Raw genomic sequence first — 22338 nt, 5'->3', positions numbered from 1 at the left:
ACGTGTGGACGAGGCCTGAGATTGTCGAGGAAAGACTTAGATCCCTGATTGAACCCGATGAAACGTTTTTTATAAAAACTTTGATCAGTTCAAAATGTGTCAATCAAATCTTCAGTGCTCTGATCAATTATTTAAAACAAAGTTTGAATGATTTTAAGAAGTGCAAAATGTCATTTTAACAAGATTGTAAGAGGAGAAGACTTTAATACTAAAGAGAGATATTAAATAAATAATGAAAACATATTTAAAAAAACGTCACTTATTTTAAGATTTAAAGTGAGAGTAACAAAAAAAACGTAAAAAGAGATTTTTTTTCAACTCTTTAGAATAAAAACAGATTTCAGAGTTGAACTTTTCTGAACTCAGTTTGATCTGTTTGTGCTTTTTAACTCACAAAGACACCTGATTAGTTTGTTCAGCCTGATGTCAGCACAGTGACTCCGCCCACAGCCCAACAGCTCTGCCTCCTGATTGGTCAGAACTCCTGATTGTCATAAGTATCGTTCCGTTATTGGAGGATTTATTGCTCTCTCAGAGACCACAGTGTTCACTTTGCTGGTTTCAATAAAGCTGGCGTCTTTCAAAGAGTTTGTAAACAAACAGCTGCTTGTCGATAAAGTTTGATTCAAATAGTCCACACATTAATAAAGTTTTCATTTAAATCATCTGTGTTTAGAGCAGCTAACAGGCTAACTGTAGCACCGCCTGGAAGACATTAACGACCTCATCTTCATCGTCTTTATCACCGTCATCATCATCATCACACTCTCTCTCACACACACACACACACACACACACACACACACACACAAACACACACACACACACACACACACACACACACACACTTAGTGCTCGTTGGGCATGTGTCGGATGGTGTGGAAGATCCAGTCCATCTTGGTGCTCCAGCCACCGTGATGAGCGTCGTTCATCTGTTTGGTAAAATACTCCAGCGCCTCCTGCTGGGTCTTCTCTGAAAGACAGACAGAGAGAAGAGAGAGAGAGAGAGACAGGTCAGAGAGAGACAGGTCAGAGAGAGAGAGAGAGAGAGAGACAGGTCAGAGAGAGACAGGTCAGAGAGAGAGAGAGAGAGAGAGACAGGCCTGTCTGTCTTACCCAGAGCAAGCGTCTTCCTCAGGTAAGCGATGTCGTCGAAGCTCTGCAGTTCGGGCATGCCGCAGCCGAGCAGCAGGGAGAAGAGGTTGATGAAGAGGCTGGCGTGCTGCCGGATGGCCAGGTACGCTTTATAACACATCTCCTGGAACCTGACACACAGACAGGCACACAGAGAGTGAGACAGGCAGGGAGGAGGACAGGTGACACAGAGAGTGAGACAGGCAGGGAGGAGGACAGGTGACACAGAGAGTGAGACAGGCAGGGAGGAGGACAGGTGACACAGAGAGTGAGACAGGCAGGGAGGAGGACAGGTGACACAGAGAGTGAGACAGGCAGGGAGGAGGACAGGTGACACAGAGAGTGAGACAGGCAGGGAGGAGGACAGGTGACACAGAGAGTGAGACAGGCAGGGAGGAGGACAGGTGACACAGAGAGTGAGACAGGCAGGGAGGAGGACAGGTGACACAAAGAGTGAGACAGGCAGGGAGGAGGACAGGTGACACAGAGAGTGAGACAGGCAGGGAGGAGGACAGGTGACACAGAGAGTGAGACAGGCAGGGAGGAGGACAGGTGACACAGAGAGTGAGACAGGCAGGGAGGAGGACAGGTGACACAGAGAGTGAGACAGGCAGGGAGGAGGACAGGTGACACAGAGAGTGAGACAGGCAGGGAGGAGGACAGGTGACACAGAGAGTGAGACAGGCAGGGAGGAGGACAGGTGACACAGAGAGTGAGACAGGCAGGGAGGACAGGTGACACAGCGTCACACAGAGACAAGGGGCAGGTCAGACCTCTCGAACTCTTTGGTCTTGGTCGACTCCTGGATGCCTTTGCTGATGACGATGAGGAAGTCCTGCGTCAGGACGAAGGGCACGCGCTCTCGCTTGTACCCAAACTTCTTCTTCTTGTGATCCAGAAAGTGACCGAAGTCGATGTGGAAGAGCTGCAGGCAGACGAGGAAGAGGGAGTGAGGAAGAATGATGAAGGGTGAGGAAAGACCGGGTGCGAGCGGCTCACCTGTCCGTTCTCCTTCAGCATGATGTTGGAGTTGTGACGATCGCCGATCCCCAAGATAAACGTCGCCACGCAGTAACCTGCGCACGAGCGCGTGAACAGGTCGATGGCTCGGTCGTACCTGAGAGACAGACAGGCTGGTTAGGAAACAGACAGACAGGTGCAGAGAGAGAGACAGACAGATAACAGACGGATACTGACGCCTCGCCGCGGTTCTTGTCTTTGATCCAGTGGTGCAGCGTGTTGGAGTTGAACTGCAGCGCCCCCTTCAGGCCGCCTTTACACTGAATCTGCATGATGGTGAAACTGCTCTTCACCACCTCGATCAGACCCACACAGTCCCCGATGGACAGGCAGCCATACGGCAGCATGCTGCACACACACACACACACACACACACACACACACACACGGTTAGCCAGGCGTGTGATGATGTCATAGACACGCTCACTGATGATGTCAGACGTTCTCACCGCAGGTCCAGGCCCTGGTTCTGCCAGATGTTCTCCATGATTTTAATGATCTGCAGAGTCAGCATGTCCTGACGCAGGTCTGCACACACACACACACACACACACACACACACAGGTCACACACTACATTACCCACAATCCCCCAGCAGAGCGGAGTTAGCATTGCTCACTGAAACTAGCTGAGAGTTTAGCAGTGTGCGAGTTACCGTCTCCGTTCTTGAAGATGATCTCGTTGTTGGTGAACAGAAGCTCGGACATGATGTCAGGGTTCTCCCAGTTTAACCACAGGGGGCGCTTCGCCGACGACATGATCCTGCACTCCTCCAACCTACACACACACACACACACACACACACGCACATACACACATCAATCAAGGTCAACACAACCTGATATAACATCATCTTCAATCACGCTGCAACTTGTACCCAATCAGTCAGTTCAAAGGGAAGTCAGTCGGTGAGTCAGTTGTTGGGTCTGTCCATCTGCTAGTTAGTTAGTTAATTAGTTAGTTAATTAACTAGCTAGCTAACTAGTTTGTTTGTTTGTTCGTTCGGTAGTTAGTCAGTTAGTTAGCGAGCTAGCTAGTCAGCTAGTTAGTCTGTTGGTTGGTCGGTCGGTTAGTTAGTTATTTAGTTAGTTGGCTAGTTGGTTAGTTAGCTAGCTAGCTAGTTAGTTTGTTAGTTCTTTAGTCAGTCAGTTAATTAGTTCAGTTAGTTAGCTAGTTAGCTAGTTAGTTAGTTGGTTAGTTGGCTACCTGAGGTTTCCCAGCTGATGGACGGGGTTCAGAGGAGAGACAAACCCCTGCAGAGCCTCCATGTAATCTGGACGAGACATGTGTTCAACCAGGAACTTCATCTGAGTCTGTCAACCAATCACAACACAGAACACAATTCATGATTAACCAATCACAGTGTACATACACAATTAGAGTCAAGAGGTTGTTTTTACTTTTTGAGTCTCGTCCTTTTTCTCTTGTTTCAGTGTGTCGGTCAGATTCACCAGTTTGTCCATGGCCTCCACCTGGAAACACACACACACACACACACACACACACACACACACACACACACACACACAATGAATGAAGTTCCAGTTCAGGAGGTTTATGTCTCTTTGACAGTCTTTGGAAACCGAGACTGCGTCCACTGTGATGTCATCAGTGTGATGCGTTCAGGTGTCTCGTAGCTCACCTGTCTGTTCAGGTGTTTCAGGTACATGCCGCAGGCTCTGCAGAAAGCTTCGAGCAGCAGGCCGAAGCGCCGGGACACGGTCTTGTTGTGCATCTCCGACCTGAGAGCCAGACATACAGTAACAGAACGAACGGTTACCACGGTTACCAGCGGCGCCAACTGGGACCAGTTAAGCACGATTCTGGGTGAAATGCGTTTTTTTTTTGGTTTGACAAGGTGGCGCTCCTCACTTCAGATGCCAGAAGAAGAAGTGTCCTATCCTCTGATTGGTCAGAGCTTTCTTGATGAGGAAACGAGCCAGAGGATTGTCCAGGTACATCTCGTACTTTAACACCTGGAACACAGATTGTCAGGTAACCATGGCGTCATCGTCATCTCCACAGTCCATTTTCACCTGTCTCACTCCTCAAGGCGGAACCAGGTGGAGACTGATTAAACACACCTGTACCAGCTGCAGCAGGTACTGTGACAGCTTGTCGTCCGTCAGACCCTGAACCAGGCAGCGCAGAGCGAACTCCCTCACCATCGGGTCAGGAAAGTTACAGTCCAACAGCTCGAGAGCCGACTCCGGCTCCATCAGAGGCCACTCCTTCAGCAGACAGTACATCTGAGGAGGAGACGGACAGGTGAACACTGAGGGACAGGCATCATGGTGACCGGGACAATGTGTGGACAGGTGTACCTGTGAAACTTCATCTCTGGAGTTCCATTTGACGGACAGAAGCAGTTTAGGAAGAGACTCTGGGATGTTTACACAGTAATGTCTGTAGAGAGAGAGAGAGAGAGAGAGAGAGAGAGAGAGAGAGGTACACAGACAGACAGGTGGAGACAAAGACACACACGAGAGACAGACAGGTAAATACAGGTAGAGACACAGGAAATGAGACATAAACAGCCAGGTACGAACAGGTAGACGGTCCAAAGAGGTGTACAGGTGTGGATGAGTTAAAGACAGGACACATACAGAGAGACAGGTAGAGACACATACAGAGAGACAGGTAGAGACACATACAGAGAGACAGGTAGACAGGTAGAGACACATACAGAGAGACAGGTAGACAGGTAGAGACACATACAGAGAGACAGGTAGAGACACATACAGAGAGACAGGTAGAGACACATACAGAGAGACAGGTAGAGACACATACAGAGAGACAGGTAGAGACACATACAGAGAGACAGGTAGAGACACATACAGAGAGACAGGTGTAGATAAGAAGAATCACTTATTTGTTGAAGCTTTGTTAACACTTGCACAGTCCCTCCCTCACCTGAGTCTTCAGGTAGACCCCCCCCCCCTCACCTGTGTCTTCAGGTAGACCCCCCCCTCACCTGTGTCTCCACAGGAAGTCCTTCTCCTGCTCTGACAGCTCATACAGAGGATCTCTGGAGCAGAGAGAACGAAGCTGCTCTCCATCAGCTGCTGAAACACTGCTGTCACAGGCCAGACGCCCACTCTGAAACAGGTATAGATATACAACCATAGATCACCAGTCTATAGCTACAGAAGGTCTAGATATACAACCATAGATCACCAGTCTATAGCTACAGAAGGTCTAGATATACAACCATAGATCTCCAGTCTTTAGCTACAGAAGGTCTAGATATACAACCATAGATCTCCAGTCTATAGCTACAGAAGGTCTAGATATACAACCATAGATCACCAGTCTATAGCAACAGAAGGTCTAGATATACAATCATAGATCACCAGTCTATAGCAACAGAAGGTCTAGATATACAACCATAGATCACCAGTCTATAGCTACAGAAGGTCTAGATATACAACTATAGATCACCAGTCTATAGCTACAGAAGGTCTAGATATACAACCATAGATCTCCAGTCTATAGCTACAGAAGGTCTAGATATACATCCATAGATCACCAGTCTATAGCTACAGAAGGTCTAGATATACAACTATAGATCCCCAGTCTATCTCAACAGTAAGTGTAGATATATAACGATAGATTACCAGTCCGTGGCAGTAGGTGTAGATATATAACAATAGATTACCAGTCCGTGGCAGTAGGTGTAGATATATAAAGATAGATTACCAGTCCGTGCAGTAGGTGTAGATATATAACGATAGATTTCCAGTCCGTGGCAGTAGGTGTAGATATATAACAGTAGATTACCAGTCCGTGCAGTAGGTATAGATATATAACGATAGATTTCCAGTCCGTGGCAGTAGGTGTAGATATATAACAATAGATTACCAGTCCGTGGCAGTAGGTGTAGATATATAAAGATAGATTACCAGTCCGTGCAGTAGGTGTAGATATATAACAATAGATTACCAGTCCGTGGCAGTAGGTGTAGATATATAAAGATAGATTACCAGTCCGTGACAGTAGGTGTAGATATATAACGATAGATTACCAGTCCGTGGCAGTAGGTGTAGATATATAACGATAGATTACCAGTCTGTGGCAGTAGGTGTAGATATATAAAGATAGATTACCAGTCCGTGGCAGTAGTTGTAGCCCAGCTCTCGGCTGATGGTCCAGTTGGCGTGCTCCTCTATCTGCTGGTCATCGGGAAACACTACAGTCTGATTGAACCAGGAGAACTCCAGCTCCACGCAGGGAGTCTCCTACAGAGGAGCACACCACCAATCAGACTTCATCGGGATCAATCTTGTCTGAGAGATAGACAGGTAAAAACATGGCTGTGTACCTTGTTGGGATTGGAACCAGCAACTCCGATTGGATTCAGGAGGTCCTCAAGGCCATGAGGGACCGGCCAAAGACCAAGAGCCACCTTACCAGACACCAGAACATCCGTATAGTCGAAGAGGTTTACATTCCCCCAGGCCAGAGGACAGTGCTCCTGAAAGACAGACAGACAGGTGGACAGACAGACAGGTGGACAGACAGACAGGTGGACAGGTGGAGAGAGAGAGAGACGTTTACTCAGAGACACAGGGGGACAGACACTTGATAGACGGGTCGAGAGACAGACAGATTCAGTTCATTGGTGTCCTCTCTGTCCTTTCCTACCTCCTTAGCTCCTTTCCTTCCCTTCACAGAGCAGATAGAAAGGCACAGTCTGGCAGAGCGAGGCAGGTCGGCCATGTAGATGTCATAGGTCAACCACTCGTTCCACCTGGGCAGACAGACAGGTAGAGAGAGAGAGACAGGTAGAGAGAGAGAGAGAGAGACAGGTAGAGAGAGAGAGAGAGAGAGAGACAGGTAGAGAGAGAGAGAGACAGGTAGAGAGAGACAGGTAAGAAGATAGAGAAAGAGAGACAGGTAGAGAGAGAGAGACAGGTAACACAGACAGACAGGTAAAGAGAGAGAGAGAGAGAGAGAGAGACACAGAGAGAGAGAGAGAGACAGGTAGAGAGAGAGAGAGACAGGTAGAGAGAGAGAGAGACAGGTAGAGAGAGAGAGACAGGTAGAGAGAGAGAGAGACAGGTAGAGAGAGAGAGAGACAGGTAGAGAGAGAGAGTATATTTAGTGTGTATACACACTAAATATAATATGGTAACCATGGTAACATAGCGTGTGTTTGTTACCTTGGGTTGGAGCAGGGAACTCTTTGTGTGTTGACGTTATCACAGAGCGGCTCTCCACCGTGATATATACCTGTCCTCACATAGATCTGCACACACACACACACACACACACACACACACACACACACACACACACACACACACACACACACGATGTGAAGTTAATTCACAGAGTGAGGACACACAGACGGACGGACAGCGTGGGACAGCGTCTCACCTTGTCGATGTCTCGGATGTTGACGTTGACGTAGGTCGCACACAGCAGACGGACTCTCAGCAGCGTGTTGAACGCCCACAGAGAGCGAGCGGGTGACCCGTCTCCTCCTCCGGGACACGGAGACGGCTGAGGCGTCCGACGGCTAAAAAACACATAGAAACAAACAAATCACAAACAAAGCACCTGATTGGCTAACGATTAACGATGCGATGAGTACCTGTAGGAAGGCGTGACGAAGCCGGAGGCGGGAAGCTGGGAGTACAGACTGTCCTTGGACACGAGCATCAGGTGAGGAAGTCGACCCACGATGATGCAGGAGCGGATGTACTGCAGGGAGACAGGTGGACGTGGTGAGACGGGCAGGGACAGTGAGACAGGTAGTATTTAATACCTGACACATGAGGTCAGGGGTTGTTACCTTGTACTGACTGAGGGGATACTTCTCCAGCAGGTACTCGTCACAGCCACACACCTGGGACAGGTAGAGAGACAGACAGGTGAGTCTGAGGGACAGACAGACGGCGGCGGGGACAGACAGACAGGTGTACCTTCAGGATGTACTGGCCCTGGTACTCCTGCACGCAGAGGCGGAGCTGCTGAGGGGACAGGTGCATGGAGCGGCTTTTCTTCCTGATGGACTCTGCTATCAGCTGCTCAGGTAGACTGTCGTGACTCACCTGGACACAGAACACGAGATCCAAGGTCAGAAGGGGCGGGACGGCTACAGGCCCCTCCCCCTCCCCTCCCACAGAGGTGTTACCTTCAGGGTGTACTTCTGCTTGGAGTTGGACGGCGACACGATCACCCAGATGGTCACGATGAGCCTCCCTGCAGACGGACAGACAGACGGGTTTAAAGAGACGGACAGGTGGACCTGCACAGACGGAGAGACAGGAGCTGTCCCCTACCTTTGTCCAACTTGCTGTAGATGTGCTGGGGGAGCTGGGGGCTGGACTCCACGTTTGGGGGGTAAACATAGAGCGCCTGGCTGTGGGCTCCTCCCCCCTCCCGCTCCTCCATGGCCTCTCTGCACACGCTCAGTATGGATCGCCTGAAGTCCTGGACCTCAGGGTCCTTCATCATCTCAAACTCACACACGGGCATCCCGATGGCAAACCCTGCAGGACGGGAAGGTCAGCTTCACCCTGCTCTGGAACAGGTCTAGACTAGTCTGGCCCTGGTTGACCCTGCTCTGGAACAGGTCGAGACTAGTCTGGCCCTGGTTGACCCTGCTCTGGAACAGGTCTAGACTACTCTGGCCCTGGTTGACCCTGCTCTGGAAAAGGTCTAGACTATAGTCTGGCCCTGGTTGACCCTGCTCTGGAACAGGTCTAGACTAGTCTGGCCCTGGTTGACCCTGCTCTGGAACAGGTCGAGACTAGTCTGGCCCTGGTTGACCCTGCTCTGGAACAGGTCTAGACTAGTCTGGCCCTGGTTGACCCTGCTCTGGAACAGGTCTCGAGTAGTCTGGCCCTGGTTGACCCTGCTCTGGAATAGGTCTAGACTAGTCTGGCCCTGGTTGACCCTGCTCTGGAACCGGTCTAGACTAGTCTGGCCCTGGTTGACCCTGCTCTGGAACCGGTCTAGACTAGTCTGGCCCTGGTTGACCCTGCTAGACTGATACCAATGACCACACGTTTGATGGCACGCTATTGGCCGATGATTGATGAGGAGATGATGTTGATTGTCCAATGGCTGTGCAGACAGGTGAGGCAGGAAACAGGTGAGTTCAGGCATTCCCAGGGTCAGGTGATGCTCGACAAGAGATGACAGTTTAGATGTGAGAGGTGATGAGAGCTGATGTCAGGTGATGCAGGTGACAGGTGTGGACCCTGAGAACAGGTGAGGACAGGTGAGGACAGTGAGATGAGTGAGGACAGGTGAGGACACAGTGAGGACAGATGAGGACAGGTGACAGTGAGGACAGCTGAGAACAGGTGAGGACAGTGAGATGAGTGAGGACAGATGAGAACAGGTGAGGACAGGTGAGGACACAGTGAGGACAGATGAGGACAGGTGACAGTGAGGACAGCTGAGGACAGGTGAGGGCACTAAAGGACAGGTGAGGACAGATGAGGACAGGTGAGGACGTTGAGGACAGATGAGGACAGATAAGGACAGATGAGGACAGATAAGGACAGTGAGGACAGATGAGGAAAGATGAGGACAGTGAGGACAGGTCTTACCTATCTCCCTGTTCAGGATCTTCTCCTCTCGGTTGCCCAGCGGCTCGATGACCTTCAGAATCGGGTGAAAGAGTCGAAGGTCACACAGCCGCCTCGTCTCGTCGTAAAACTCCTCCCTCTCTGCTTCCTGGGTCACGCCCACAAAGATGTAGCATGACTCCTCCTGGCCAATCAGACAGCAGAAGTTATTCCTGTTATAACCAGCGACTTCAGGAGAAGCAGAGACAGGTAAGACAGAGACGCACCTGCAGCAGGTGATACAGCGGGTACTTCCTGGCCTCAGTGAAGAGCTGCTGCTTAATGCTGATGAGAGGCGTCTCTCTGAGACACTCCAGACTGACCATCATACCTGAGACACCGTCAGAGACACAGAGACACCGTCAGAGACACCGTCAGAGACACAGAGAGACACCGTCAGAGACACCGTCAGAGACACAGAGAGACACCGTCAGAGACACCGTCAGAGACACAGAGAGACACGTCAGAGACACAGAGACACCGTCAGAGACACAGAGAGACACCGTCAGAGACACAGAGACACCGTCAGAGACACAGAGAGACACCGTCAGAGACACAGAGACACAGAGAGACACCGTCAGAGACATAGAGACACCATCAGAGACACAGAGAGACACCGTCAGAGACACAGACAGACACCGTCAGAGACACAGAGAGACACCGTCAGAGACACAGAGACACCGTCAGAGACACAGAGAGACACCGTCAGAGACATAGAGAGACACCGTCAGAGACACAGAGACACCGTAAGACACAGAGAGACACAGAGAGACACTGTCAGAGACACCGTCAGAGACACAGAGAGACCGTCAGAGACACCGTCAGAGACACAGTCAGAGACACAGAGAGACACCGTCAGAGACACAGTCAGAGACACAGAGAGACACAGAGAGACATTTAGAGACACAGAGAGACATTCAGAGACACAGAGACGTATAGGAGAGGAGGAGAGAGGACAGAGGAGAGGAGAGTTTACCATTTGGAAGGCAGCAGTCCACCAGGATACGAGGGGGCATCAGGTGGAGCCCCCACAGCTCCCCTGATGATGGTCTCGGTGCCATGGCAACCACCAATCACAACCTGCCTCAGCTTAGCACTGGGTTACCTGCAAGAGGCAGACAGACAGGTGAGAGTGATCACCTGTGCAGGTGTAACCACACACACACTTCTATCCCAAAGAGAGAGCTGGGATTAGCCCCTCCCCCTCAGCCATGACAGGGATTAGCCCCTCCCCCTCAGCAGGATGTGAAAAATGTTTTAATAAACACAAGTGATCAGTTAATGACTTTAAACAGGACTCGGTTATTTTAATCCTCTTTGAAGATTCTTTTTATATCTGCAACGCTCAGTTATAAATATCATCTGTCACCGTGTCACCCTCATGTGTTCACACGGCCTTTGTGTTTTCAATGAAGCCGTCAAACAAAGAGCAGAAAGTAGGACACGCACACACACACACACACACACACACACACACACACACGCAGGGGGATGGAGCTTGTTTGTGTGTCAGGAAGCTGACTTCCTTCACTTGTCTTCCTGTTGACCGGCTCATTTAAAGGAACAGTCCATCACATTTCTATCATCACACAGGACAAATACCTCACTGAACCAAATCAACCGACTCATGAATAATCCAATAAATAAATCGATTAATTAATTACCGATCAGCAGTTTCTGAAAATCAATAAAATATTGAAATCATTTCTATCACTGTCATTAACACATGACTTATTATTATTATTATTGGTGTTATGAAGGTGTGAGTGAGCTGACAGGAAGCTGCTGCCCTTCTGAGGACATGGACAGTTTTGATTGACACTGATGACGTCACGGGTCTGTTTGTAAACAAAGAAGGTAAACAGGAAAACAAACTGATATGAACAGCACTCCGGTGATCCATGTAAATATAAGAAATCCTCCATATAAACATGAGTGATGTCAAATCATTATTAATAATAATTTTATTTGTGGTTATCAGTCAGGCACGCGCCTCTCCTCCTCTCCTTGCTTCCTTCTCTCCTCTCCTCTCCTCATGACCTCAGACTAAGGTATGGTTGCCATGGCTACGGCAGTGGGAGCATCAGAGGGCTGCGATCGGAGAAGAGAAAGACGAGGGGGACTCTTTGTTCCGTCACTCACTCACCTCCGCTCGTGCCAGTGGGTCCAACGGCGCGAGGAGCCTCCGGTCATAGTGTCTGTCCGCCTGTCTGTGTCTCCGTCCACCTGTCTGTCTCTCTGTCCGCCTGTCTGTGTCTCAGTCCGCTTGTCTCTCTCTCCCTCTGTCTTTGTCTCCGCTTATGTGTCAGCCGGTGGATCCATCAGTCGCCGCCCAGCAGCCGGATCACTGTGAGACATGAAGACGTTCAGACCGGAGACCTGTCCTCCTGTCTGTCCTCCTGTCTGTCCGCCTGTCAGTCAGTCTGTCTGTCCCTCCGCCTGCCTGTTTGTCTCTCTGTCTGTCTGTGGCGAATAGCAGCAGAGGGAGGCTGCTGCCGGGAGCTGCAGAACAATGTGCTGAAGGAGGAGGTGGGATGTGAGGGGGGGGAGAGGGGGGGGGTCTCATCCTTTTCCTCCCTTAAAGGGCCAGTACCCTCTTACAGAGCAGCTCATTACATTTCGGTTACATCAATCAGTATAATTTAAACACAACCACAGTTCACATATTAATGAAGGCAGAAAAAACATTTAGTAAAGATCCGTTTTATTTATTTATTTATTCACATGACCTTTGTGAAACATCTTTTTTCTATTGTTTCTAACTCATCAATTGGTCCATTTGATTTTTCACACTTAAACACATGGATCATGCATTTGCACTTTATATGTTCTTTAAAGGTCACATGACCTCCTCTTCTTCAGGTGAAACCAGTGTCCTCGCTCCTCTTCATCATGTGTGTGAAGTGTGTTGTTGTAAATCCACTCTGATCCTGTATTTGATCATGTCTATAAACCCCTCTATTTCAGCCCTGCTCAGAACAGGCTGTTTCTGTGTCTGTAGCTTTAAATATGTAAATGAGCTGTGTCTGACCACGCCCCCTCTCTGGAAGGGCTCGGGTGTACTCGCTGCTTTCTGGCTCCATGTCCTATTGTTTACGGTGAGAAGGCAGACTCAGAGGGCAGAACAAACACCTAGCTGTGGGAGTGTCACCCACCTGGGGGAGGGGGCTACTGCCCTTTGTGATGTCATGAAGGGAACATCTCCAAACGGCCTGTTTGAGCAGGCAGAAGACGGAGAGGACGGACTTTTCTCCTCATTGGAGGGATTGTAGACAGACATGTTAGAGGATTTAACGTCATACGTGACCTTTAAAAATTATATCTTTGTTTTTTTATGATGCCTCTCACTGCAGCCACATTTACCTGCAACTATAAATAAAGTCACCTGAACTGTACAATCTCCTCATCATCATCATCATCATCCACACACACACACACACACACACACACACACACACACACAGTCAGCCTGTACATGTCTCCAGTTAGTTTTTATTAATTTATCTAACCACATCTTCTTCATGATCTTCATCATCATGTGTAGATGACATGTTGATTACATTGTGTATGTCTTCTGTATATTCTGTATTGTGTGCATGTCTGATGTATTGTCAGTGGCGTGTTTGAAGAGGGGTCCATATATATAAATCTGATTGGCTGTCGACCTTTTCAATGAGCTTTCTTGAATCACTTAAGGATCGAAACCTTTCTTTATTTCAAAATAAAATCAGGGTTGAATTTAAAAGTAAAAAGTAAAGTACTCCCAGCTGACAAGACAGTACAAACCTTCAAAATAAAAGACTAAAAAATTAGATTAATTGTGAATAACTATCCAAATGTAGTAGCAATTAATCGCTAACTAAATAATTTAATAGTAATAATAGACTGCCCATATATATATATATATATATATATATATATATATATATATATATATATATATATATATATATATATATATATATATATATATGTGTGTGTGTGTGTGTGTGCGTGTGTTTATGTTTTGCTGTGTGCGTGTGTAAGCGCTCTCAGGATGTGGTTCTCTCTCTCCAGGTGTGTGTTCTTCTCCTGCAGCTCTCTGATTTGTTCTCTCAGAAGCTCCACCTCCTCTCTGACCGCCAGCATCAGGTGACTCTTAACCAGGTCCTACACACACACACACACACACACACACACACACACACACACACAGAGTTATGTATCATATATTGATCACATAGATCAATAAACATGTCACACATGTTGATGTTTGATGTGTCTGACTCACCATGGCCTGCTCAATTTTGTTGTCAATGGCGATCAGACTGTTACTGGAACTACTGTAAAACAGAGAGACAGGTGAGAGACAGACAGGTGAGAGACAGACAGGTGAGAGACAGACAGGACAGAGACAGACAGGTGAGAGACAGACAGGTGAGAGACAGACAGGTGAGAGACAGACAGGTGAGAGACAGACAGGACAGAGACAGACAGGTGAGAGACAGACAGGACTGTCACACCTGATATATTCTTCACCTGTTCATAATATACAGCATCAACATATTTGGAAAAACCTTTAGAGGGCCCATCCCAACCATGTTGCCATGGTTACCTGTGACAGAACAGAAGCAGTGACATCATTGTGGCTTCAGAGCCTCGCCCAGTAGGCGTTGCTCTGACAGGGACTGACCACTGGGGGGCAGCAGAGAGCAGATGAGTACGGGACGTCGTTGTCGGCGGGGAAGATGAGGTCATGGGATAAATGTTGGTTGATCTGGGCAAGGCTTCTCTGATTGGCTGAGCCAAGGGAGACGAGGTCACAGACCTCTGACCCGTCCTGAATTTGGGTTGTGAGGTCATCATCCGTGCACTTGGCCAGGACTCCCTGATACCAGACACTTGAACTTTGACCTTTCTATGATCCCGTAACACAACCGATGTCTCTGATTGCTTAGCAACAAGCTGACGACTCCTGAGGGGTAGCGGCGGTGTCGATGGGGGGCGGCGCTGAGCAGGAGGGCAAGGGTCCGGGTCACAGGAGGGAGAGGGCAGCGTCCGCGGACCTGAGGTCATTTTCTTCCAAAACATCTTTAAACCAAAGCCCACCGTTTCATATGACCAACCAGACACACGACAGAAACCGACCAATCATAGCTCAGAAACACACAACAGGAACCGACCAATTACAGCTCAGAAACACACAACAGGAGCCGACCAATCACAGCTCAGAAACACACTACAGGAACCGACCAATCACAGCTCAGATACACACTACAGGAACCGACCAATCACAACTCAGAAACACACAACAGGAACCGACCAATCACAACTAAGAAACACACAACAGGAGCCGACCAATCACAACTCAGAAACACACAACAGGAGCCGACCAATCACAGCTCAGAAACACACAACAGGAGCCGACCAATCACAACTCAGAAACACACTACAGGAACCGACCAATCACAACTCAGAAACACACAACAGGAGCCGACCAATCACAACTCAGAAACACACAACAGGAGCCGACCAATCACAACTCAGAAACACACAACAGGAGCCGACCAATCACAACTCAGAAACACACTACAGGAACCGACCAATCACAGCTCAGAAACACACAACAGGAACCGACCAATTACAGCTCAGAAACACACAACAGGAGCCGACCAATTACAGCTCAGAAACACACAACAGGAGCCGACCAATCACAGCTAAGAAACACACTACAGGAACCGACCAATCACAGCTAAGAAACACACTACAGGAACCGACCAATCACAGCTCAGAAACACACTACAGGAACCGAAGTCCCTGGTTGGGTTCTGATGTCTTTTATCTAGTATTTTTGTCCCTTTATGTTCTGTTGTCCTCGTTAAGGTTGTTGTCCTCGTTAAGGTTGTTGTCCCTCGTTAAGGTTGTTGTCCTCGTTAAGGTTGTTGTCCTCATTAAAGGTCGTTGTGCCTTTGAAGTCCTCTTGGTCCTGACTCATTGAAGCCCGGTGGATCTGTCCAGTCAGAAGAAGCCGTCCGATGTGTCAAACTGAACTTGTCTCTCTCCTCCTCTGAATGAGTGACAGATATGATTGGACCAGCCCCTCTCTCATGTAGACATAGTCACGCTCTGTCATGTGATTGGCTGCTGCCCTGTCTCGGCCACCGCCCACACAGTGACAGCCAATAGAAACTGAGCAGAGAGATTCTCTTCCCGCCCACTCAACGTGAAACACAGAGCTCCTTTCATTGGTCCAGATTCTCACAGTTGTGTTAAATGACCTTCAAACCTTTAAAGATGTTTATTTGATGAAAACAAAAGTTTACTTGAAGGAAGTCGAACGACATCGAGCTGCAGCTGGGAACACGCCGCACGCCGCGGGAGGGGTTGGGTCTAAAACGGTCATTTTGAAATGATCGCCGCTGATAATTCCAGGTGGTTTGTTAGCGTCATCGCCGCCTGAAGCTAAAACCCAAACCTCACATGACCCCCACTCACGACTGTACCCTCATAGGACATCATTAAAGACTGTTGATGGGAGTCCTCAGGCCAGACGCCAGCAGACCAACAACCTAACGAGAGGAAGACGCCTGTTTGTCGCCTTAGAGGCAACACTGAGGGCAAAGACGCCCTCGAAGAGAAACGTGTGTTTCAGGTCTCAAAGTTGATATTTGGATGATTAAATATTAATGAAGAACTGAAGGAGAAAAGGAACAACAGAAGGAGAACATGTGAACAAGTTCTAAACCCTGTTCATAGGTCGATCTGACACACTGAATGAAACAGTCCTCTGTTTGTCTTAATCTCCCACACACACACACACACACACACACACACACACACACACACACACACAGAAAGACACACACAACAGGCAAGTACACATTTAAATAAACCCACTCTGCCTCACACAGTCAGCTGACAGAGGAGTGAAACTAGACGAGGTGTGTGTTATTATTATCTGATATTTATGTTTCCTTTTGAATACTGCAGAATACTTGATCACATTATAAATCACATTATAAATCACATTATAAATCACATTATAAATCACACTATATTGCTTTAAGGACTTATTATTGTCCCTTTGGAAGCACCGTAGTTGGGTCGCGCAGCGTCTTCCTGTGACACGTCTGACTCTCTGAACGCTCAGTGGTCGAGTCATCAGTAACATCAAACATTTCACTTCGGCTGTTTTCTGTATCTTTTGTTCTGTTTTTCTTTAATTCATGTTGTAACTTTGGATCTAAAAAAAGCTTCCTCAGTTTCAAAATAAAAGCAGGTTTTATACAAACAGGAAGTAGACGACTCTTAGTCTGAGGCAGCACAAAATAAAAGCAGAATGAAAACTGTTCTGAAATGCAATATCATGGAATCTAATGGTGTTGTAGTCAGGATCACACTAATCGAGATGAAGTCATACCCAAGCTTCTCTCTGGCTTTATACTAATGCTGTCCTCTGATTGGCTCGTTTACCTTATAAGGAGTTCTCGTCTGTCTGTCATCATGAAGTTCTGCACAGAGATACAAACAGACAGACAGGCAGTGGATATGAACGTACCTGGCCTCCCCCGGCAGGTTGAACATGGTTTGGTCCAGATTGAAGGCGGCCGGAGTCAGAAGGGGGGTCAGGGTGGGGTGGTACAATCCAGCAGGGGGGGAGCTGGGCTGAGAGTGAGACAGCCTGAGGACAGACTGACGGGAGACAGACAGGTGAGTCTGTATGAACACATTCAATAATTCTACCAATAAAAATGAGTTTGTGTGTCCGTACCCGCCCTGCTGCGTCCACATCCAATCGTAGAGGAGGAGGGATGTTTCGTGGGCGGGGCGAAGGAGGGGGAGGGTTGGAGTCAAAACCCCGATCTATTACTGGTCCTTTACAGTTCAGAAGCTGGATATTGATTGGCTCTTGGTGCGTTGGTGAGGGTGGTCCACCGTCCACCGCCAGTCCCAACCCTTCCCGACCTCTGATTGGCTGAGCCAGCAGATGGGTAGTGTCTTGTGAGTGGACTCCAGCTCTGTCTGTGTCTTGGCCAATCAGCTCTAGGGACTCCAGCGAGTGGGCGTGTCTCATGGTGTCCATCAATCGCTTGAACCCCATTCCTTCCAGGCGTTCAATAAAGTCTGTGCATGTCCATCGGCCCCGGCGATACGGCTCACCTCGCCCATCACTGTTAGCCCCGCCCACTGCCAGTCTCACCACTCTGAACCGCGAGGAACAGCCCGCCGCCTGCCCCGAAACATCATGGGAGATGTATTTCCTTTTCAGGGAGGGTGTGGTTGGCTGGGAGGAGCTCCCCTGAGGGCTGCAAGAGGAGGCTGCTGATTGGAGGACGCTCAGGACCACACTGGGAGCTGATTGGCCGGCTGGAGTTTGGTTGAAGTCTGAAGTGACGCTGGTGATCTGAAAGCCACTCCTCTTTTTACCAAGACTCATCCTCACACACACCCTCTCTCTCACACACACACATACACACTCTGGCTGAAACAGAAAAAGAAAAGGCAGGAAAATGTGAATTGAAATGTAAAATGATTATTAACGAGAAAAGTTTAATTGAAAGAAACCCTGAAGATAAACAATTACTGAAACGAATCAAAGATGAGCTGATGTGAGTTTTTGTTGAAGACTGAACAAATCTGAAACGCACTTTGTTTATTTCTCAATATGTCTCTGACTCTCCAGTTTGAGTCTAACTGATCCAGTTAACAGGTTGTTGTCAGACACATCTACAGTTACACACCTCTTCTTGTTGACCTCTTCAGCTGTTACCTGAGACAGGTGTGAACCCCAAACCCTTAACATTTACCTTCTGCTGCAACCAAAAACACACGCGTCCTCACAGATTGCTTTCAGGCACGTGTCCCCATAATGTCTGAAAAACAAACACAGAGTACAATCAGGTGTGTGTCCCCGCAAAATCTTTAAACACACACAGCGAAGAATCGGGTGTGTCCCCGTAATGTCTAAAAACAAACACAGTGTACAATCGGGTGTGTGTCCTCATAATGCCTTAAAAACAGTGTACATTAAGGTGTGTGTCCCCATAATGCCTTAAAAACAGTGTACATTAAGGTGTGTGTCCTCATAACGCCTTAAAAACAGTGTACATTAAGGTGTGTGTCCTCATAACGCCTTAAAAACAGTGTCCATACGGGTGTGTGTCCCCATAATGCCTTAAAAACAGTGTCCATACGGGTGTGTGTCCTCATAATGCCTTAAAAACAGTGTACATTAAGGTGTGTGTCCTCATAATGTCTCAAAAAAGGTTAATGTACAATCAGACGTGTCCCCATGATGTCATAAAAACCAACACACTGTACAACAAGGTGTGTCCCCGTAAAGTCTACAAACAGTGTACACTTGAGTGTGTGTCCCCACGATGTCATAAAAACCAACACACACTGATGAATCTGCTCCACAGCGAGTTTAACACTCTCAGGCGGTTCCTTTATGATCCCTTTCAGACTGAACCTGACATCACGGATCACCTGCTAACATTAAGCTGCTTATTAAAGTCAACCGGTTTACGAGCGCTTTCATATGGAAGGGGCGGAGTCTGCAGCACGCAGCCAATCACAAACATGAAGGAGTCAGCAGGTCAGCAGATTTCATTCTGAACAAACTTTGACACCAGAAAAAAACATGTGAAACCAAAATATGAAAGTGTAACATAAAGTGTATTTTTATATCTGATCTGAGAGTCTCTGGCTAAAGATAACTGGAAAGTTTCATTAGTATAATTTTTAATGTTTACAAGTTTGTCCCCCCCCCCCCCCCCTGCCCCCCCTCCCATCAGCTCCATGATGAAGAGATCCGATTGGTCAGGAGGCGGAGCAACAGCTCGAGCTCTTATCCTGAACGTAACCTGCTGTTCAGGAGTTCATCTTCAGTTTCCATGGTGATGAACCCTGTTAGCATCCGAGTCCTGAAAACTCCCAGTTGACCCTGAGGTTACCGTGGCAACAGAACATCAGGCTTCGCTTCGTGCAGCGCTCTAATGGGAAATGACTTCAAACAAAAAAATGTTAAAAACTCAGTCTCACCACACCGCCTCTCTCTCTCTCTCTCTCCCGTGTTGGTCAGTGTCTCTCGCCCCACCGCCTCTCTCTCTCTCTCTCTCTCCCGCGTTGGTCAGTGTCTCTCGCCCCACCGCCTGTCTCAAACTCACTTTCTTCTTCTGTTTCCTGCTTCCTCTGAGTCACTCTGTTTTCTTGCAGGTTGCCTCAGTCTGCTGCCTGTTGCACAACCTGGATTAACATGTCTGTGTGTGTGTGTGTGTGTGTGTGTGTGTGTGTGTGTGTGTGTGTGTGTGTGTGTGTGTGTGTGTGTGTGTTTTTCAGGTTCTTCAGGATCTTAAGTGTTGAATCAACAATCACAGTCGTTTAAAGCTCGGAGTCCTTTTCATTATTTTAAACGTTTGACACTCATCAGACCGAAGCTGTTTTTAGTCTGCTTCAGTTTATTTTGCTTTTTTTTATTCACGTCCTGTTTCACAATGTCTGAGCTGAGGTCTGGTGTGTGGTACGTGTGTGTGTGTGTGTGTGTGTGTGTGTGTGTGTGTGTGTGTGTGTGTGTGTGTGTGTGTGTGTGTGTGTGTTAGCTGCAAAGGCATTTCATTGGTTAGGCAACCACAGCATGATAAACTTAAAGAGCTGCACATGCTCAGTAGGGTTCAGGATGTGTTGTTGTTCAGACCAAACAGAACGCTACAGGTCGGACTCTAACCCGGGACCGCCCGCCCTCGAGGACGTCAGCCTCTGTACATGGGGGCGCTGCTCGGTCCTCTCGTCTGCCACTTTCCACTCTTTGAACAGCAATGCATGATGGGATATATTGCTTGTACAGTGATCATTGGTTTTACACTGTGTTTCACCATGACTGATGGGTTACAATGTTATAGAGTTAGTAGTCTGATAGTGGATGCTGTCTCAGAACCCCTCAGAGGGTCCAGACCAGAACCACAGGACCTGATCCTGGACCTGAGGTGGTGAAGAGGTCCAGACCAGGAGTAAAGACCTCACTGACAAAAGTTATTTATGGTGAGGGAATCATCTCAAACTTACTGTGAACAAACACTCACGTGCATGCGCTCAGTTCAGGCGCGCCCCCGATACTCCAGGTCCTAAATCGTGCATCACCAACCCTCCCTCCAGTGACGTCACGACCGGGCCCGTTGACACAATCGGTCCATTATTCGCCGAGAGAGAAAAACAACAAACAGCTGTAGAGTGAGCATGCGCAGCTCAGCCACTGGGCGGCGGGAGCGCGCACGGAGTTTACAACTCAAAAAAGTTTTTTGCAGGAAGTCCTCCGACTTTTTCTCCTCCGGTTTAAATGCTGGATGGTGGATCAAAGTGCCGCGGAAAGGTTCTTCTTCTGTTCTGTTAACTACAGCTGACTCTTCCTCGTCTGTCAGTCCTCCAGCAGCTGGGAAGACAACGCGCGTGCTTCTAAACAGCAGCCAGCGCGCGAGCCATCATCGTCAGCTCCGCGTGTCTGCGGACTGATCCGGATCATCCGTCACCGCTCTACAACTGGACCTGCGCGTGGAGGGGCCGAGGACGTGCAGAGCGCGTGCACGAGAGGGCGCCTGCGCTCGATGGGTGGAGGACAGATGTTTTTTATTCAGTTGTGTTTGGTAACAAAGTTTAAATTCATTGAATCCAGCACAGATCATTCTTCTTCAATTAACTTTTATTTATTTATTTATTTTTTTTTTAATTGATTTTTATTGATTTTTAGATTCTCAGTTCAAAGCGACTGAAAAGTTTCAGATTCGTTTACAAAACATAAAGATGATAATTTTCATGATAACACTGAAAACATTTTTATCACCATCTTCATCATCACGTCCTCTTTTTAATCACCTTCATTGCATGAACTCCACAGTGAACTGTCTGTTTGAGTAGAGCGCCCTCTTGTGGTCAGCTGGCTTCACTGCAGCTCCTCCATCGGAACCTCTAAAGCTGAAGCCTTGATTTCTATCTTTATCAGAATGTGTCTGAATACAAATAAACTCCACACAGGAACAAGTTGAGACGATGAGTGAAACGTAAATAAATACAGAAGCACAAAGACGACTGATCAAATATCGATACTTAAACATGACGTGTCCACTTAGAATTTGACACTGAAATGAAAACGCCTGAGCCTCCAGGGGCGAGTCCAGACGTGTTTTTAACCGGGCGGTCCACACAGGGATCTGACTTCTGCAGGGGGGGGGGGACGTTTATCGGCTCACAGACCTAAATGAGTTCAACATTTTTGCCGCTTCTGTCCCTGAATCTTTTTCACTTTGATTCTTTCGGGACTGAAAAACAAAAAGCACAAACTGGAGACCACAGCTGGACTCACATGTTCACAGTCCACCGGCTCATCAGTGGGAGGAGACACCTTGGGATTACGTGTACTGTTGTTGTACTCAAAATGTTTTGTTTTTTTGGAAATGGACGACTTCTTTGATCCCTTTATGTCTTGGACTTGTCTCGGCTTCGGGTTTGTCCGAGTGTCTTGCCCGAGGACGCATCGGACATGTGGCTGCAGGAGCTGGGGATCGAACCCTCAACCCTCCACCTGTGTTTCCTTGAAGTTTTGTCTTTGCTGACATCAAGTTCAAAAAGT

The 22338-nt window shown here is 48.1% G+C and overlaps 2 protein-coding genes across 4 annotated transcripts; both read right to left on the bottom strand.

The window, feature by feature from the left end:
• Positions 1–503: 503 nt before the first annotated feature.
• LOC306841062 (phosphatidylinositol 4,5-bisphosphate 3-kinase catalytic subunit alpha isoform) lies at positions 504–12265 on the bottom strand. The gene is made up of 28 exons (XM_079370702.1): positions 11884–12265; positions 10714–10842; positions 9965–10068; positions 9720–9882; positions 8442–8651; positions 8294–8361; positions 8082–8210; positions 7952–8005; positions 7751–7860; positions 7534–7675; positions 7317–7402; positions 6799–6904; positions 6476–6628; positions 6261–6392; positions 5129–5253; positions 4479–4560; positions 4239–4403; positions 4027–4130; positions 3797–3896; positions 3555–3626; positions 3361–3467; positions 2810–2931; positions 2604–2682; positions 2332–2502; positions 2134–2251; positions 1908–2059; positions 1117–1265; positions 504–973 (listed from the first exon to the last, which is right to left on the bottom strand). Exons 2-28 carry the CDS (start codon positions 10796–10798, stop codon positions 849–851), a joined length of 3213 nt encoding a protein of 1070 aa, XP_079226828.1. The 5' UTR covers positions 10799–10842; positions 11884–12265; the 3' UTR covers positions 504–848.
• A 1417-nt stretch (positions 12266–13682) lies between these two features.
• Positions 13683–21343, bottom strand: tsc22d4 (TSC22 domain family member 4). 3 transcript variants are annotated; one of them, XM_079370716.1, is made up of 6 exons: positions 20781–21343; positions 18524–18589; positions 17488–18198; positions 17275–17408; positions 14008–14059; positions 13683–13886 (listed from the first exon to the last, which is right to left on the bottom strand). In XM_079370716.1, exons 3-6 carry the CDS (start codon positions 18151–18153, stop codon positions 13737–13739), a joined length of 1002 nt encoding a protein of 333 aa, XP_079226842.1. In that variant the 5' UTR covers positions 18154–18198; positions 18524–18589; positions 20781–21343; the 3' UTR covers positions 13683–13736. The 3 variants fall into 3 exon arrangements, with proteins under 3 accessions (XP_079226842.1, XP_079226841.1, XP_079226843.1); XM_079370715.1 differs by having other exon boundaries at positions 20798–21343; XM_079370717.1 differs by lacking the exon at positions 18524–18589.
• Between the last annotated feature and the right edge of the window lie 995 nt (positions 21344–22338).

This window comes from Symphodus melops, assembly GCF_947650265.1.
Source record: "Symphodus melops genome assembly, chromosome: 20".
Taxonomy (NCBI): Eukaryota; Metazoa; Chordata; class Actinopteri; order Labriformes; family Labridae; genus Symphodus; species Symphodus melops.
The sequence above is the reverse complement of the archived record's forward strand: the minus strand, read 5'-3'. Positions and strand labels throughout refer to the sequence as shown.